The sequence below is a fragment of the Chelonia mydas genome, chromosome 18 (assembly GCF_015237465.2).
Source record: "Chelonia mydas isolate rCheMyd1 chromosome 18, rCheMyd1.pri.v2, whole genome shotgun sequence".
NCBI lineage: Eukaryota > Metazoa > Chordata > Testudines > Cheloniidae > Chelonia > Chelonia mydas.
This window is the reverse complement of record NC_051258.2, coordinates 15,894,270-15,911,742: the sequence shown is the minus strand read 5'-3', so window position 1 is coordinate 15,911,742 and position 17,473 is coordinate 15,894,270. Positions and strand designations below refer to the sequence as shown.

At 49.2% G+C, this 17,473-nt stretch overlaps 1 protein-coding gene across 8 annotated transcripts in view; it reads left to right on the top strand.

Moving 5' to 3' along the window:
* The window catches only part of DVL1 (dishevelled segment polarity protein 1), a 179,847-nt gene that overhangs the window by 96,082 nt on the left and 66,292 nt on the right, over positions 1-17,473 (top strand). For 7 of the 8 annotated variants that reach the window (XR_006286435.1, XR_006286434.1, XM_037880973.2 and 4 more), the window contains one exon: positions 8,272-8,393. Coding sequence is in view for 5 of the 8 variants with exons in the window: in XM_037880973.2 (XP_037736901.1) it covers positions 8,272-8,393 (122 nt within the window). In the remaining 3 variants the exon portion in view is untranslated. Of the gene's footprint in view, positions 1-4,021; positions 4,026-6,305; positions 6,310-8,271; positions 8,394-17,473 lie in introns of those variants that run through there. The other variant, XM_043531702.1, reaches the window with a different exon arrangement.

Sequence of the window (17,473 nt, the reverse complement as noted above, 5' to 3'; positions counted from 1 at the left end):
GGATCGATGCCCACACGGGCAGTGCTACTGGGCATTGATTTCTCTACCTTTCCAGACTACTGTACCCCTTTTCAGGAGTCTGATTTGTTTGGTGTGCCCCCAAGTTTCACCTCACTTAAAAACTACTTGCTTACAAACTCAGACATAAAAATACAAAGGTGTCACAGCCACACTAGTACTGAAAAATTGCTCGTTTTCTCATACAATTATAAAATCAGTTGGAATATAAATCTTGCACTTACATTTCAGTCTGTAGGATACAGAGCAGTATAAACAAGACACTGTGTGAAACTGTAGTTTGGACTGACTTCGCTAATGCTTTTTATGCAGCCTGTTGTAAAACTAGGCAAGAATCTAGTTGAGTTGATGTGTCCCCTGGAAGACCTCTGCATACCCCGAGGGGTACATGTTCCCCTGGTTGAGAACCATTGCTCCTCGGGACAATAGGCCACGTCTCTGGGGCTTTGCCTTCGGCAGCCAATGGAGCTATGCCTTCGTATGAAATAATGAGTCTCTGCCCCTAACGAGAGGTGGAAGTTACGGCGTTGTCTGCAGAAATCCTGACTAACGGCTCTTCTTAATTAGGTATTTATGCATCTGCTATTCTCCCCCTCCCTCCTTGTCCTCAAGGGGGCAGAGATGCCAAGAGCTCCAACATTTCACACAGCAGAGCTGCGAGATTTAAATAAGACTTCTAATGAAGCTGCATGTTTTAGGTTCTCAGCCCAACGGGCTCAGTAACTACTGATGCAGAGTAAAGTGCAGCCGGCGTGAGAGCAAACTGTACTACGAACACCCCCACCAACCCAGCCCTCATTGCATCGTGGCCTCCGCTATGGGTCACCTTAACAAATCTTTTCCTCCATGTCGTGGCCTGGGCTAGTTCAGAGGTTCTGTGGTGAGGCAGGCGTTCTTTGTGTTACAGTAGCCAACGTGGTGCTAGGCCCAGTACAAACACATAGCAAGAGAGTCCCTGCGCTGAAGTTTATACTTTAAATAATATGACACAGGGTGGGGTGGGAAACTGAGGTACGGGAGGTGAAGTGATTTGCCCGAGGTCACACAGAAGGTCAGTGGCCTAGCTGGGACTAGAACCCAGGTGTCCTGACTCCCAAGCCAGTGTGCTATTCATGTCTCTGACTCCAAATGGGACCTTCGGACTTGCGTGCAATTGAGCGATCAGTTGATGGTGTACCAGTAGATTTGCACTAGCTGACCCACCACTGATTCGGTGCACCTACAGTCACCCTGAGCCAGCATAAGGTTTTTCCTGGTGCCTATGCTAAGCTTTCAGGTGGGATGGCTGATGGGTGCATCCATTCAGGCATTTCATTGGATTGAGTCCCCTGTAAATTAACGGGGTAACTTAGATCGCTGCCCCCTAGTCACTCAATTAAATTGCTTTTGCCTCTGGTTGCCCAGTGCATTTTAATTGGTTAAAGGACATTTTAATTGGTTAACCTCACTAGTGTAGAGAAGTGCTGAGGAGTGAAAGACGACGACGTGGCCAGAATATTGCATGATGGGCCACATTCACCCTGGTGTAATGGAGTAGCTCCATTGACTTGATTAGAAATACACCAAGGATCGATCAGCTGTGCGAGGTCCAAGCCCACCCTTCAGGAGGTAATTTACACATGCCTAGCATGCAGAAAGAAAGGTGAGTCTTCCATCAGTGTTAACAGATCACAGGGGATACTCTTGCTAAGCTTCACAGTATTAACCTGCATCCTCTGAGCCTGACACTGGGTATCACTTGTGCTGCTGTAAATCAGAAGTGACTCTCTAAAGTCAGCGGAGATACTGCAGCATTAACAGTGGGAGAGGAGAAACAGGCCCTTCTGTAGCTCACGCAGAATGGGTAAGCTCTCCTCATCTCTCTACAGAGATTTAGTAGCAGGTGCTGTGGTGAGATCTTAGCAATATGAGGATCTCACTGTGTTAATTCGTGAAACAGACTTTAAGTTAAATAAACATTACGTGAAGCAACAATTACAATTGGTTACACATTTATTAATTCTCACCCCTGTGAAATAGGCAAAAGAGGTTTAGGGTCTGCCTCATCAATCACTGAAATGCAGCCTTCTCTGGGGTGGAACACAGCAGCTGTTTCACAGTGCACAGGAACGCCATGTAACCACACACAGCACAGCTGCAGTATAAGGCAGGAAATGAAGCAGGATGCTGTATGCAGTTGAAACTGCAGGGGGAACTTGATGGGCAAAATGTAATGATCGGAGTTGGCATTTGTCCAGGACGCTGGAGTTAACAACCCTGCTCTTCTGGAAACACTTTGAGAAGCCTATAATGCCCAAACAGAATACCAAGTTCTTTTTTTTTTTCTTTCAAAATGACCTTTTGCGCTACACTCTAGCTCTCTAAGAGAAAGGGCTGTGATTTATCTTCAAGCAAAGCCCATCAGATACTTAGACCTCTGCCTGACATCATTCGTTGTAGGAAGAAATGATGAATCCTTAATAAGCTTTACAAAAGACAGAACAGATTTCCCTGCACCCCAATGCATGACACGAGCCCTTTGTTCGATCCCAGAGTGCAGATGCAGCAAACACTGTAGCATCCTCACTTTGCTCCAAAAGTCCTCTTCCTTGTGCTGTCACAACAAAGAGCTGTCCCACTCCATTTGGAAAGCTGTTTTCTTACAGCATGTGCTATGGTAGCATTGGAAGGCCCCAACCAGAATCAGGACACCATTGTGCTAGGTGCTGCACTATGTGTAACTTTTCTGATTCCACTCCATTTGACCACTGTGGAAAGCCAGCTAGCCTGAGCCATTGCCTTAATCCAACGGCAGCTCGGTCGCCTGGGGCAGGTTTCCTTTCCTGCAGTAGTACAGCGGGTATTTTCCTGAAGCTCCTTTGTCGTATTCCTGTTAATTTCGTTTACAGCCATCAGAATATTGAATGACACTTTATTTCCCATGTTCACAAATGTGGATGTCTAGGAGTGAAGGATGAAAGATTCGGCGAACGGCAGAGCGTGCCTTACCAGCTGTCAGCCGACACGGATCTGGACAGCAAATGATTTTGTTTTAATAACTAAATCGCTCCAAGGCCTTTTGCTAAAGTCAGGTCATCCTGCAGGACCCTCGAGGCCCCAGATTGGCAGAGCAGCAAGAACACTTTCTGAAGCCCTTTTAAACGGTCTCCCTCCCAGCTCATTTCAGGTGCTGCCAGACTTGAGGGATTTCCTGACACTTCCAATATCGTCAAAAAAGCTGTTTGAGTTTCACATCCCCCCCCTTTTCTCCCCAAGGCTGGGCCATACAAACTCTAATAATCAGCAGGATTTTGCCTCGTTGCTTTGCAGGGCTAAGCCCTTCCCTTTAAAGATGCAAACACTTTTTGCATTTGGCCTTCTGCAAGGATTTCAAAGCATTAAAATGTTGATTCCTTGGGTTTCACTAGTCCTTGGGAGATGGTGTTATCCTTATTTGACTGATGGAGAAGCTGCGTCACACACATTAGGTCATTTGTCGAGTGTCTCGCAGCAAATCAGGGGCAGAACATGGGCTAGAATCCAGGAGTTCTGGCTCTCAGGTCTGTGCTCTAACCACTAGGTGATGTTTCCTTCATTAGGTAATACTAGCTCTAGTTCGGAGAAAGAGTTCTCCATTTTCTTGCCCACTAAATTCAAATTTAAACAAAATTTTGGACCAGCTCCAATAATAACCTGTCTCCCTGCCTGGAGAGCAGCTGTTTGATTTCTGAAGAGACCCAGGCTTAACCCCAGGCTCCTGACTGATGATGGGGCTGCCCTCTGTCGGCCCTTCTAAATCCTCTCGTGGGAATTAACTTTCAGTTGACAACTGACATCGTCACGACTTTCTTTCAGGCTTTGCATGCTGGCCAACAGGAGGTACCAGAAATCAATAGAGCGAGCTCGTCCATGCAGAGTTCCCAGTCAAATTGGGCAGGTTCTGGTAGGTGTGGGTCAAGCCACTGCATTGGTGGAAGGATGGAACAGGCCACTTGGCTAGCCCTCTTCTGCCTCTAATGAGTGGTGGCGTGGTCTTATGGTCTACATATAGGAATCAGGATCTCCTGAGTTCCATCCCACCTTGCCACTGACTACCTGGGGAGGGATAGCTCAGTGGTTTGAGCATTGGTCTGCTAAACCCAGGGTCATGAGTTCAATCCGTGAGGGGGCCATTTAGGGATCTAAGGCAAAAATTGGGGATTGGTCCTGCTTTGAACAGGGGGTTGGACTAGATGACCTCCTGAGGTCCCTTCCAACGCTATGATTCTATGATACCTCTGTGACCTATGGCAAATCTCTATCTATCCTACCACCCAAGGGTGCTGCTGAGAGGCTAAGTTAGCTAAGAAAAGCACTGTATGTCCTTGTTTCTGCACCTCCACTGGGTCTGGGACAATCAAAGCAGCCTAAGGGAGCTGGGAACTCCAATCCTATCGAATGCCGATAGGAAATGGGTGTGTGGCCCTTCGTCCCTTTGAACAGGCCAGGTCAGGTGCACTATGCCTAAAATAGAGCCCATGGCTAACATCAGGCAAAGCTGACAGCGGCCTTCAGTGTGTGCACCAGAGCCCCAGGTGTTGTGCCACCTCGTCAGCGCAATTAGCTCGTCAGGCCAAGGGCGCGGGGCTGCTGGGTAACTGACAGTCCCGGCTAAAATGTGTCACTTCCATTTTTCTTGGGAAGTGATTGGTCTTGGTGTCAGCTCATCTCGGCCTCTTTGTTACATGGCTGCACGTAATTAGGACAGGTGTTCCCCTTTGTGGAAAGCCTGGAGAAAGTTTTTTGCATCTTCCCACTTCAAAGCAAATGGCACTAGACTGGTCTGGGTAGCTCGGTCTGATTTGGGAGCGGGACGAGGTGTGAGGAGTGTTCGGGTCTCGTGTCTATGCCCAATTTCTTTTCTTCTTTTGTGTTCCTTGGTTTGATTCGTGCAGACGTTCTCCCCCGCAGAGGGATTCCTTGAGGGACAGGCCTTGCTCAGAGAGGCACCTCCATCTCCATAATGCCACCATGCCTTCTAGACGTCTTCCCGGCGCTAAACAGATTCCTGTCAGCATGTTATTTGGATCACTCATGCGATGTGTCGCTTCCATATTTTTCCCCCGTCGCTCTAGCTTTGGGTGATGTACGAGTCTGATGAGTAATATAGCTGGCTTCGAAGAACCATTTTGTATTCAAACTGCTCCTTTTTATGTCCATCTGTCTCTTGCCTGCCTTCTTCTATGATCTATTCCCCTTCGGGACTCCGTGCTGCCTGCCAGGATCACTGGTTTTCCTCCCCCGCACCCCTTGCACTGATAGCTAGTATTTACCCAAGAATTATATTAGGATTAGCCTTTGATAAATTAACCAATTACGGTCAAGCTCGTTTATGCTGTGTTTAGCTTTTATGCCCTGTTACAAATGGAGAGAGACTGAGATCTTTGGCCTCTCAGTGAGAGGTGATAATCTTAGTTGGTATTAGTGCATCTACTTAATTAAAAGATTTCTTAATCGTGTTGTGTGGAGGGACTCGGGCAAGGGGATTTAGATGGTTTAGGGGATTGGTAATAGGATATGGGCCCCTTCGCCTCTAGGTGACTAGTTCAAGTGGAGCTCGTGGCCAGAAATGGTCGGCATCTCGTCTGATCAGCAGCCCATGTGAAAGAAATGTCCTCGGTGTCATTTCCGGTTAATCCGAATTCCCTGTCGCTGGACAAAATGGTACCGGTGAAACGAGGCTGACGGATGCTCTCTCACGGTCAAGGCACTGGATGGGACTTGGAAGATCCCAGATTAATTCCTGTTTCTGCCACGCACGCCGTGTGTGACCCTTAGACAAGTCACTTCATTGCTCTGTGCCTCAGTTTCCCATCTGTTCAAGATGCCATTCAAACTGCCTTTCTCCCACCCTGGGTATTGTCTGTTTGGCCTGTAAGCTCTTTTGGGGCAGTAGCTATCTCTTGCTGTGTGTGTACAGGGCCGAGCACAACAGGACTCTGATGTCCTCCTTTCGGGCCTCGAAGCGCGACCACACTATAAATAAAATCTTGCAACAGGAGGAGTTTGCACAAGTGAACAAAAAATGGAACAGGTTTTCAAGCCTTTTTGCCTCCTGCGTTCTCCAACTGACATGTGGCGGCCTGGATAGCGTGGGACGAGGGGCTGTTTCCCTATCATAATAATAATTAATCAATAAATCTAATCTATATTTTAAAACAAAAATATTGCTCCTATTTTTGCCCCTTCTGTTGGAAATAAAGTTGGAGCAAAACTGGACCCCTTAATCTGAAATCCCCAAACTTCAGGAGTTCGTTTCGAAATGGAAGCTGGGTCCAAACCGCTTCTGGTTTGATTCTAAGCGTCCTTTATCCAGCTATGGCACCTTCCACCCAAGGGCCATAAATTAATTTACAAACATTAATGAATAATTTAACCTTGCACCAGCCTGAGGGGAAAACCTGAGGTACGGAGAAATGAAGTGACTCATTTACGGCTGCACAGAATCCCCAGCAGAGCCGGGAATTGAACCCGGATTATCTGATTCCCAGTTGTGTGCTTTAACCGTGGCTTTCTCCAACGCTAGCAAGGTTCTATAAAGATGGAAGTAGCCCTCGCTTCACCTGGCTCTACCCAAAAAAAAAAAAAAAAGTGTGTGTGGTGATGGGGAATAGACTGAAAGACATTGGCCTCCAAAACCCTGGAGAATAGGGAAATGTAGATATGAGGCGGCTGGATAAATCAGATTTGGTTAGTAGAAGTCTCCAACTTCAAACATCCTCCAGTGTCCCTCAACGTAAGGCCCTGAGTTAGGAACGAGGGAAAAGAGGGGAACCCATTTGTTTAGCTCCAGTGTATCCATTACCTGATTGGCTTACTCTCAAAGGGCCTGATTCTGCATGTGTAAAAGCCCATGGGAGTTTCATCCACTGAGTTTGGTGGAACAGAACTGGACCCATGTGTCTTTTGTGTAACCCTAATATCCCTGCTATCCATATACACGAGGCTTCCTCCCGTTGATAGGAAGTTGAAAATAAGAAGTGGCCGTGTGGTGGGAATCTGCAGAATTTATACACCTTTGTAATGAGAATGGAATGTATAAGCCTCCGACACACCGGGCTGTGTCTAGCTGCCTGTTTGTGGTGAGAAGATTGATTGCTGTAGCTTTTCTTCAATTACCCGTTTTCACATGAGCGTTCTACGTTGAGTCCTTTGCATCCTTCCCCACTCCCCTGACTGGCTGCCTGCCAGCAGCCTGTAGCTTCCGTGAATGCAGATGTCGGTATTCAAGGGGGTTTGAACGCAGTCGTTTATAGCAACATGGTTTTACAGAAGGTTTCAGGCCATTATGGACTATTGAGAGCAGACAGCCTGTGAAGCAATAAATAAATAAATAAATAAAAATGTCCCGACTCTTCAGGGATCCTCTGGATTTTTAAACTGACTGCCATTTGTTTCTGCCTGTCTGAGGATTTTATGGCACTGTTGAGGAATGACCTTGACGTTTATAATGGAAATGGGCCTAAATCACAAAACTCAGACCCAGCTGGGGATTTCAGGTCTACCTCCTAAAGTTCCCAGGTGTTCAGGCAGGGGATTTTTGTAAAAAATAAGGACTAGCCATGGAATTGGATCTGGACCCAGATTCCCCTGTGTTCAGGGGTGTCTGTGTAACAAACCATGGCTGTGTGCATACAGCCGGGATCCAATCCTCAATCTTCAGCACTCTTGCCCAAGTGCCTGCCATGGGAACTGAAGGAGCAACTCCTTGCATTTGGGCCATGTGATTTTGCAGGCTTTGATTTTCCTTGTGAGCATGGGGGGTTGATTGAACCCATCGGGTAAAGCGGTCACTGAAGGCAGGGCGTTCTGCAAAGTCCCCCAGTGCATTCATGTGCATGCGTTTCCCAAGGGTTCCTGAAGGCCTGGGAGGATTCCAGGGGTTTTGTTCAGTCCTGGTGACCTGCTGAGGGTCACAAGTTTCCTTCTGCAACGTCCTTTGAATTTCCTAAGTCTCTCAAAACGTGCTCCCTGCCCAGCAATGTCGGTCTTGCTTTGAGTCAGCTGCAGGTTTGTGGGTCTCATAAGGGCTTTGCACGAATCCCTACAAGTTCCAATTTCACATTCGGACCCAAAGTGATCTGGCTTTTGTGAAAGGTTGGCAAAGAGCCATCAAAATCCAATGCCAAGCAGTTCTCTCTGCCTCTAATCTATCAAGGGGGCAGTTGAGCGCCTTACATCAGGGCATGGAAACCTGTATGGGTGTATCTAATTCTCCCTTTTATTCTATTGCAGCTGGTCCTGGCTGAAAGCTCCCACTCCGACACGGGCTCCCAGTGCGCTGAAAGCCACACGGACCTCCCTCCTCCCATCGAGAGAACGGGTGGCATCGGAGACTCACGGCCTCCTTCATTTCAGTAAGGCCAAGCTATTCTTTCTAATCAAGGGATGCAAAATACTTGCCTGGCTCTTCCCCCACCTCTCTGCCTTGCCCTCCCCCAGCTCTCAGCACCCTGTGTTGGGTGCTTCCCACCTGTTTTGTTTTATTGTTTTGATATTGCTGTGCTCATTGGGGAATAAAAGGGGGGATGGGAGGGAAAAATGTGATCATTCGAGTGAGATTATCTTATTGCTCGTCATTTCGAAACCCACCTTGCGGGGGAGAAGGGGAGGAATGTAAACGCTTTGGGTGGCATGTGGATGACAACCTTTTATTACCGTGTGCCGTATAATTATGTAGCGTACACAGGCAGCAGAACGTTATGATAAAGAGCAGCAATTTGCTTAAGGAATAATGCTCCCCACGCTATCACCCCGACTGTATGGAATGCAACGTGCGTTGGTGGAACAGCAGCCTAGTTACCTGCAGCTCTACGTACAGGGCCAGATCCTCCCAGTGTAAATCTAGAAGGACTCCCATTGACTTGAGTGGGGACTGAGAGCAAGATCCAGCCCATAGTGTGTAAGTACCCAGTGATCCTTCTGATCTGTTCCAGGGAACAGCAAGTATTTTCCCTCAAAGGCTAGCTGTGCTTGAGAGCTGAGATTCTGCCCTGTAGTTTTAGACTGGGGCCTGAACTGAAACCCCAGATCAGTGCAGTCCTGAATTTGGGATCTGCATTTTGCTATTGGTTCCTTTTCCTGTAACCCAGTGAATCCAACTCCCAAACCCACACTCAAAACTGCCACCCTGTGCACCAGTCCTTTGGGGTGGTTGGAATCTGGATATGAATCTTGGATCTCAGGCCCCTCACCATTTGTCAACCGCATGAATTATTCTCACTTCTGATGTGCGTATCAGTGCTCGACAGGTTAAACCGATGGGAAATCTGATGCACGGAGAAGTTAAATGGCGTTTTCCCCAAGGTCAAATTAGTATCAATATCAGGACTAGAAAGCAAAGTGCCAGAGTCCCAGACCCATGTTCTAGGAGGCAGTGTGGCTCAGTGGTTAGAAGTGCGAATAGAACCCAGGAATTCTGACCCCTCTCCCCACTTGCTCTGACCACCAGACCACTCTGCCTCCCTTCAGAAAAACAGAAGCCATCAGTCTCTAGGGCTGTCAGTCCCAGGTTCACCTAGCTCAAAATTCAGTGCTGTTTCTCTTGCTATATTAACCAATCCGGCCTGATCAAGTGAACCACCCGCTGCATGAAACCCTTGTGTTTGCCCATTTTATTCGCTTGGAAGCCAAGTGAGCTCTCAGTGCCTCTGGCCTCTCCTTGTCCCTGGCAGCCCAGATGCCCTGTGCTCGGTGCATTGATGCTGATGCCGGGACATCTCGCCACTTGGCTTCTTTGACAGGCTTTGTGCTGCCAGGCCCGAACGACAGGCAGCCCCTGGCGCAGAGGGGTTAACAGCTGTTCCATTTGTTCCGCTGCTGACCCTGCCCTTTGCATTTGGCTCCGCACTGGTGATGTTAACAGGTTCCCGGTAAGGATGCAGAGGGGGAGCCGAACCCCAACGCTTGTGAGCCAGTGGCTCAATATGCAAAGAGGCAAACCCAGTGTCCTTTCCTGCTGTTCTCACGTTCCCTCCTCCTTCCCTCACCCCTGCTTTCTGGGATGTCTGTTGCCTGGGCAAGCCCGTTATCTGGGCGGGGGCTAAGCACCAAGCTGCCTTCTGGAGGGGAGAAGAAATCCCCGGGAATACTCGCCTGGCCTGCATTTCTTGCCAGGGTTATGCTGCCCTCTTGTGGCCAAGCTTCGCTTTCCCGGTGGGCGAGTAGCCCGTACAATTGCAGTCACATGACCTGCTAGCATAGCTAGTTCTTTTCTTCCTGACCTATATATAGAAGTATGTGCTGGTTTTAGAACGCTTTAACTGTGCCTTTAAAAACACCCCCTCAAACTCGTGGCACAGGGTCACGTGTGCAGCACGCCCTGTTTTTACCCCCGGTGTTTTAAAGATGCCGTTTTATTCAGCTGTGCTCTTCCATTGCGCCTGCTGCCATCTGTCGAACTCCCAGAACTTTGTCAATGGGGCGTCATGCTTCCCAGCGCCCCTCTGTAGCGTGGGGCACGGGTCACTTGCTGGAGGATTCTCTGCACCTTGAAGTCTTTAAACCACGATTTGAGGACTTCAATAGCTCAGACATAAGTGAGAGGTATTTCGCAGGAGTGGGTGGGTGAGATTCTGTGGCCTGCGTCGTGCAGGAGGTCGGACTAGATGATCATAATGGTCCCTTCTGACCTTAGTATCTATGGATCCCCATTTCGCAGCTGGGCAAACTGAGACACGGCGAGGTGACGTGGCTTGCCCAAGGTCTCACACAGTGAGTCAGGCAGAGAAGCCGGGAGGTCCTGGCTCCCAGGCTTGTGTTCTGACGACGAGACAACATTTGCTGTCGCCGCACATGGAAGCGTTTAGCCATCTGGCTGAACAAACAGCAGCGTGGAGAAATCGGGGCTGGAGAAGAAATGCAAGCGCTTGGCTTTCTTGGGCCAGGGGAGCAATGGGCTAATGAGGGTCTGGTGGGGCGGGCGGCAGTGGGTATACGTGAGGAGAGGGGACTGCGAAGTGTGTGGCCCATCGTTGCGTACGCCTGCTCCTGCTGCCGGGAGTGCTGGCCCTGGCGCGGGTTGGCCTCGGCAGACAGGGAGAATGCAGGAACTCTGGCCAACCGCTGAGGACAGGGTCCTGGGACGCAACGTGGTGGGTTGGCTCGAAGTTGGTAGACGAGTTGTTTTAAAGCCCGAGTTCTTCCCCTGGAGTCGGATGAGAGGTTTGCGGTTCAGTTCAGTCACAGCCTGTAATTGACAGATCTCTGCACTTGCACTCCGCCTGCTGGCCTGGGATTGCCCTTTCATCCCAGGCCAGCAGGCCTCTGCGAGGGGAGGGTTTTTTAGGGTAGGAATTGCTTTCCCCGCCCCTCGATACCTGTGTCAGTTCCTTTTTCTATTTCGTAGTTGTAGATTTTAAGTATATTTTAGTATAACCGCCGCTGGCCCGATGTCTACTGATTCTCTTCTCCCTCCTTTTTCTGGTGGTGGTTGTATTTATTAATTGCATCACCCAGGGGCCCCGACTGTAGATGAGGGCCCCAGTGTGCGAGGTGCTGTACAGTCACAGAACAAAGACAGTCGGTGCCCCAAAGACCTTACGATCCAAGTATGAGACGAGAGGAGATGGATTCAAGTCGACAGACGGGTTGGCAGGCAGCACAACAATGAGATAATACTGGTCAGAATGATAAACAACACACCAGCTGCCGCCTCATTGCTGTAGGGGTTTTTTTTTGTCCTGTTCCCAACCTTTGGATTTATTTTTGGCTGGATTCAAAAAGGTTATTTTTTCTGATGCTTTTCATCGTATTTGAATGCAGTTGCTTGGCACCACGAGCAGCTCAGTGAGGGCAGAAATAACACGTTGCTTTTGTGTGGTCGTAGTTCAACTGCCTGGTGGACAGTCCAGTGGTTAGAACTCTAATCTACAACTCAGGAGAGCTGGGTTCAATTCCCTGCTCTGCCACCGACTTCCTGTGTGAACTTGGGCAAGTCACTTAGTCTTTCTGTGCCTCGGGGCTTGTCTACACTACTGCTTAAATCGACGTAACTTACGTCGCTCAGTGGTGTGAAAAAGCCACCTCCCTGAGCGGTGTAAGTTAGATCGACTTAGCGCGGTGTGGACAGCACTCTCTCTGTGGGAGACGCTCTTCTGCCTCTCATGGAGGTGGAGTAATTATGCTGAGCGCTCTCCCTTTGGCATAGCCTGTCTTCACCAAACGGACAAAGGTAACCCTGCCCGGCTTCACGGGGTGGGCTGTGAGGAGTAACACACTAAAGATTGTGAGGCACTCGGATACTGTGGGAGAGGAGGCTATACAAATCTGATTAGAAAATGATCACCTCGGAGCTTTGTCCAGAACCTGGCACTACAAGCTGGGATCACTTACTCAGAGGGTGTAGATTGGCATCGCTCCAGTCACATCAATGGAGCAATGCTGATTTACCCCAGTGGAGGGCCTGGCCCAGTATCCCTGCCCTCACACATCCAGTGTGCTCCTTTCATGTTGGCAAGCAAACCCGACCTCCCAGCAGTGAGAGAGGAAACCACAGCGTTGCACTTCCAAGGTAGAGATTTCTTGGGCAGCCTTTGAGTGTCCGATCACCGGTGATGCATGGTAACTGCCTGTACTCACTAGATGGTGCTGCTGAGGTTGACTGACGAAGGCCTGGAAAACCTGCTGATGCCCATCTTTGTTTAGGGACAAAGGAAGGGAATATCTTCCATGAGGAATCTTTCTTTTCTCTCCTTTCTCTTCCCCCCCACCGCCGCGTGATAACCAGACCCAAAAGAGAAAAGCATCCCAGGTGGGATTGTGGCTCAGGACTGAGGCATGGTGGCACAGCTGGGGGGGGGGGGGGGCGGGGGGAGGTGTGCAGGACCGTAACAGCAGGAGGAACTGTTGGTCAGGACTAAAACACCTTGGCAAAGTGGCATTGGGGGCCCACTTACTCAGGTTTGGAAGCTGCTAGCGTGGTCCCTTCTGAATTTCTACCCTGAGGAAAGTCCATAGAGATCTTGTGGGTTTCCGGCTCGCTTTCAGTCGTGCCCATGTGGGTTTGAGTGAGGAGGATTTGATGCAGCCTTTGTTTGTTGTCCTGGGTTTCTCAACATGGAAAGAGAGAACCGCTGAGGCACCAGCCTTTTCCCCTCAAAGAATTTTAATTTTTACAGCTCCTGCGGAAGAGAACTAGCATCAGCGCCGAGCAGCGTGCTTGAGTCTCTTGAATTCCCTTGTCCTGCGCTTTCTGTTTGAAGTGTCCGGCTCATTCTCGCAATAGAGACATGCACACATGTGAAACTGGCAGGGCATCTCCTGTGTTTCTTCAGCCTTAATGAGAAGCTGGGGGATTCCTTCCGCAGCATATGCTGCTTGAGCGATTTCTGGCAGTCAAAGATCAGCTTTAAGTTATGCACTATTTTTACAAAGCTTGGTGTTTTGGTCGACTTGGTACTGCTTTTGTCTCTTTTTCTCAGCGTATGTCCCGGTCTGCGGCGTAACCGCCGAGATCTGAGAGGCACCTCTGTAGATTATTGCTAGTATTTAGCATTAACCATCTTTCATCCCCTGGTCTGAAAGCACTGTGCACAGCTGGGTAAACATTATCTCCCATGCACAGACTGAGAAACAAGGCACGGATTGATTAAATTCTTCTCTTGAGGTAGTGGTAGGATTGGGATAGAACTCAGATCTCCAGAGTCCGAATCCGGTACCTTATCCACTGTACCACACAGCTCTGTGTACTATGGTAGTTAAGAGCAAACTCAAACAGTGCAAAGTTTTCTGTTCCTGTAAGTATCCAAATGTTAGGATGCTTCTCTGAGCCTCTTTGGTGCATGTAAAGGTTGAACTGCTGGCCAAATTTCATTTGGGGACCTAATTCCCTTCCCCATGGGGCATATTGGTGGGGGCTAAAAGGAGTTTTTGCCTCTTCCTTGGAGCATGGAGCAGGAGCCGTCTGTTGCTGGATGGGCGTATCTTCCATGTTCAGTTCCTTGTGATTCCAGGGAGAGAACACTGGGCTCAGACCGGTGGATTTCAGTCCTCCTTTCCTCTTGATTTGGGTGGGAAACGGTCTTGTGATTCGAGCACAGGCAGGGATTCCTGACCCCTAGGTTCTGTTCCTGATTGTCACAGACAAATCCTTTAACCTCACTGTGCCTCAGTTTCTCCATCTGTAAAATGGGGATAATACTTGCCTATTCCATGTGGAGATTATGGGGCTTAACTAGTGTTTGCAAAATGTCTGAGCACCTCAGCCGGAAGCTGCTATGGGGTGGCTGAGTAAGATTAACCTGTTTCATTTAATGGTTTCACCCCAACTCACCATGGTATGGAACATAAAACAGAAACCCCCAAGAAAAGAAGGAAAATCATTGTTAAATAGGTGCCCATATGATTGGCTTTTAACCCCCTTTTAAGTCCTCTATACACTTATTACACATACACTGTTCAACTCCCTTGATGGTCTACAGCAGTTGTATAACAGTTTTGCCTTTTGAATCCATGTAATCAATAGAGCACTTCCATAATGTCATTAACTGTATCCGTTTTATTGCATTCTCTGTATGCAATTTATCCTCTCTTGATCTGCTATTAGACTAGAGAGATCCCTTCAGTCTCTGATAGGGGCAAAGTGGCGAGTCAGTGTTGGAGCATGTATTGCTGAGATGTAACTAGTGTGATTTTTTGTGTCCCTAAAACAAATATTTCATGTTTCTGGACTGTCATTCAGCATGTTGGTGGCAACAACGGTGTTTTCTAGTGGTTCAGACAAGGACCTGGGACTCGAGAGATCTGGGATGTATTTCTGGCTCTCTTTTGAGCCCACGTTTTAAAATATGGCCTCTGATTTTGGGTGCCTCCGTTTCATGCTCAACTTTAGACATACTGCAGCAGGGCCCAATTTTCAGCTGTGATGACCCTCCTCCCCCATCTCCTATTGAGGCCAACGGGAGCTGCCAGTGTTCAGCACTGCTGGAATTCAGACCCTACCGTAGGGTGTCAAAAATTGGACCCCCAAAATTAGCAATTACTTTGTGCCTTATTTCATCTATTCGTGAAGTAAGGATGTTCCATATGAGATCCTTGGTGAAAAGCACCCCAAAATGCTAATGCAGCAATCTGAGGGAAGCAAGGGGAGACCTACCAGTAGGACCCTCAACCAAGACTCTGAAGGGTTCGATTCCCAGCTATGCCACAGACACCCTGTGTGACCTGGGCAAGTCTCTGGGGGTACATCTACACTTCGAGCTAGAGGTAATTTGTCTCCTAAAACTGGAGTTTTAGCTAGTGCGGGTATGTCTTCTCGGCAGGAATGTACAGTGGTATGGTAGTCCAGTGGAATGGCAGTCCAGTTCAAAGTGTAGACCCACCTTTAGACTCTGCCTCACTTCCCCATCTATAAGAGGGGGAAGATACGGTACTTTCTTACCTCCTGGGGTGTTGCGAGAATAAATCTGTTGATGACTGTGTGGAGCTGGGATACTATTGTGATGATGGCCATCAAAGCAACTGCTTAGACACACATGAAATGTAACTCTCCGCTGCATGGTGTGCCCGCAAGCCGGGGCTGCTTGTTTGTGGGGTGGGTATCTGAGGTGACTGCGAGCAGCGACCCTTTCTCAGGGAAGCCATTCCAGCCCCTAGACGCACAGCAACACATTGCTACGTCTGATCCTGTTCTGTCGGCGTTTTCAGGAGCTACAGGTCAATTTCCCCAAATCAGTCCATTACAATGAGCTGTGGCCTCTGGGAGGCTTTTCCTACCGCCTTCCACATGAGTGCTCCCGTGCCGTTTATGAAACGTAAGAATGACAGAGCCCCATAAAACATATTGAGCCTGAAGGGAGATGTATACAGCCAAGCTACTGCTGTTTGGGGGGCTGGGGGGAGCTCATCCCCCTCTGCCCCGGCCAGCTTCACTTTGGCATTTCCTCAGCAGTGGTCTTGAAACAGGTGGTTGCTCGTAAACGGGGTTACATGCACAGTGCTCTGTATTACAGCCCCAGTGATGGGCTAGCAAAGGCTGCAGTTTGGCTCAGTTATTTAAACCAGGGGTCATGGGCAACCTTGCTTAGCTGTATTGAGGAGCAGCCCCCTGAAGGCTGGGAGTAGGGAGCCAGTATTGCTCCCGTTTTTAATAGATTCACAATGTGGCCCTAAGTCTTAGAGGCCAAATTCTTCCCTGACTTACATACCAACATTTCCACTGACAATCTGGGCACTGGCATATTGCTGGAGTGGACAGGTGGCTTCTAGGGGCACTGTTGCAGAAGAGGGAAGCGGAGGGCTTTCAGCCGCCCAGAGATATGGGGAAGGCAGGGCTTTGGCTTGGTTAAATCCCAACTGGCCCCTTTTCCGCTCTTGCCCCTTGATGTTGTTCACCCAACAAAACCTGACTCCCCCGCTCTCTCCCTCGTGCCCCGATCCAGCGGGGAAAAGGCAGGACATGGTGGGGGAGGTCAGGCTATGGACTGGTGGTGGAAGGAGGAGGGTCTAGGGTAAATTGGCTGCGAGGAATAGAACGTGAATCAGTGCAGTGGCTGGGGCCAGTACTTCGGAGGGAATCTGCACGGCTGAATTCTAACGGGGGTCCCTGAGGTACCGTAAGGATTGGAGAAGGACACGGTGTTGTCAGGCAACCAGCCCCCTCTCTAATGTGGCAGTGCAGCCCAGAGTGATTGCGAGTCCCAGCATGCTCTAGGCTGCTTCCTCCATTCCTTTGTATCTCAGCAATGAATTCTGGGGTTTGGGGTCTTCCTAGGCTGCAGGGCTGCCATAAAGGGGGCTGTGCTCAGTTGTGGTTTATGCCCTTTGGCTCCCAGCAAGCTGCTAACTCCAAACGGGGCGTTGCCATAAAGGTTGAGGACCCATGCACTGTTTGACTGAGCCCTCAGGATGGTGAGCAACATGGCTCATGAGACTCATGGCTACCCTAGGGATACCTGAGAAGGCCAGCGAGTGTCTAGTGCTCCTTTCAGAATGACCCCCTGATAGCCACTTCTCCAGAGAAACACACCGCTGGATTGTCAGCATTACTGGAGTCGCTCAGACGTACTTGTGACTGTCTCTGGGATCCTTGAGCTGCGGAGAATATTGAGGGGCATTGGGAGAAAGGCAGTTGTGTGTTTAGAGGTAGAAACGTGTGTGAGAACGAATGACCCTTTCTTCAAGAGTCCCTGCACTGTTTTCTCACCTGAGTTAGGCAGGCCCGAGGCGCGTTTGTGCTGCCTCCCTGATGGTCAGGCTCCTGTCCTGGTGCTGTTCAAATGTGGACTGGAGTCTCCAGCTGCTGTGTGAATGTGTAACCAGTCAAAGCTGCCTTCCCGCTGGCCTCTCCAAAGTGTGCCGTGGATCTGCTAAGATTCACGTGGAAACAATCCCCTCGCTCATCCCACCATCAAGGTGGTTAGACCGTTGGGACCACAATCTAAACTAGAGGGTCTGAGACTGCTTTGTTCAATGGGAGGATGATGCTTTCTGGGCATTC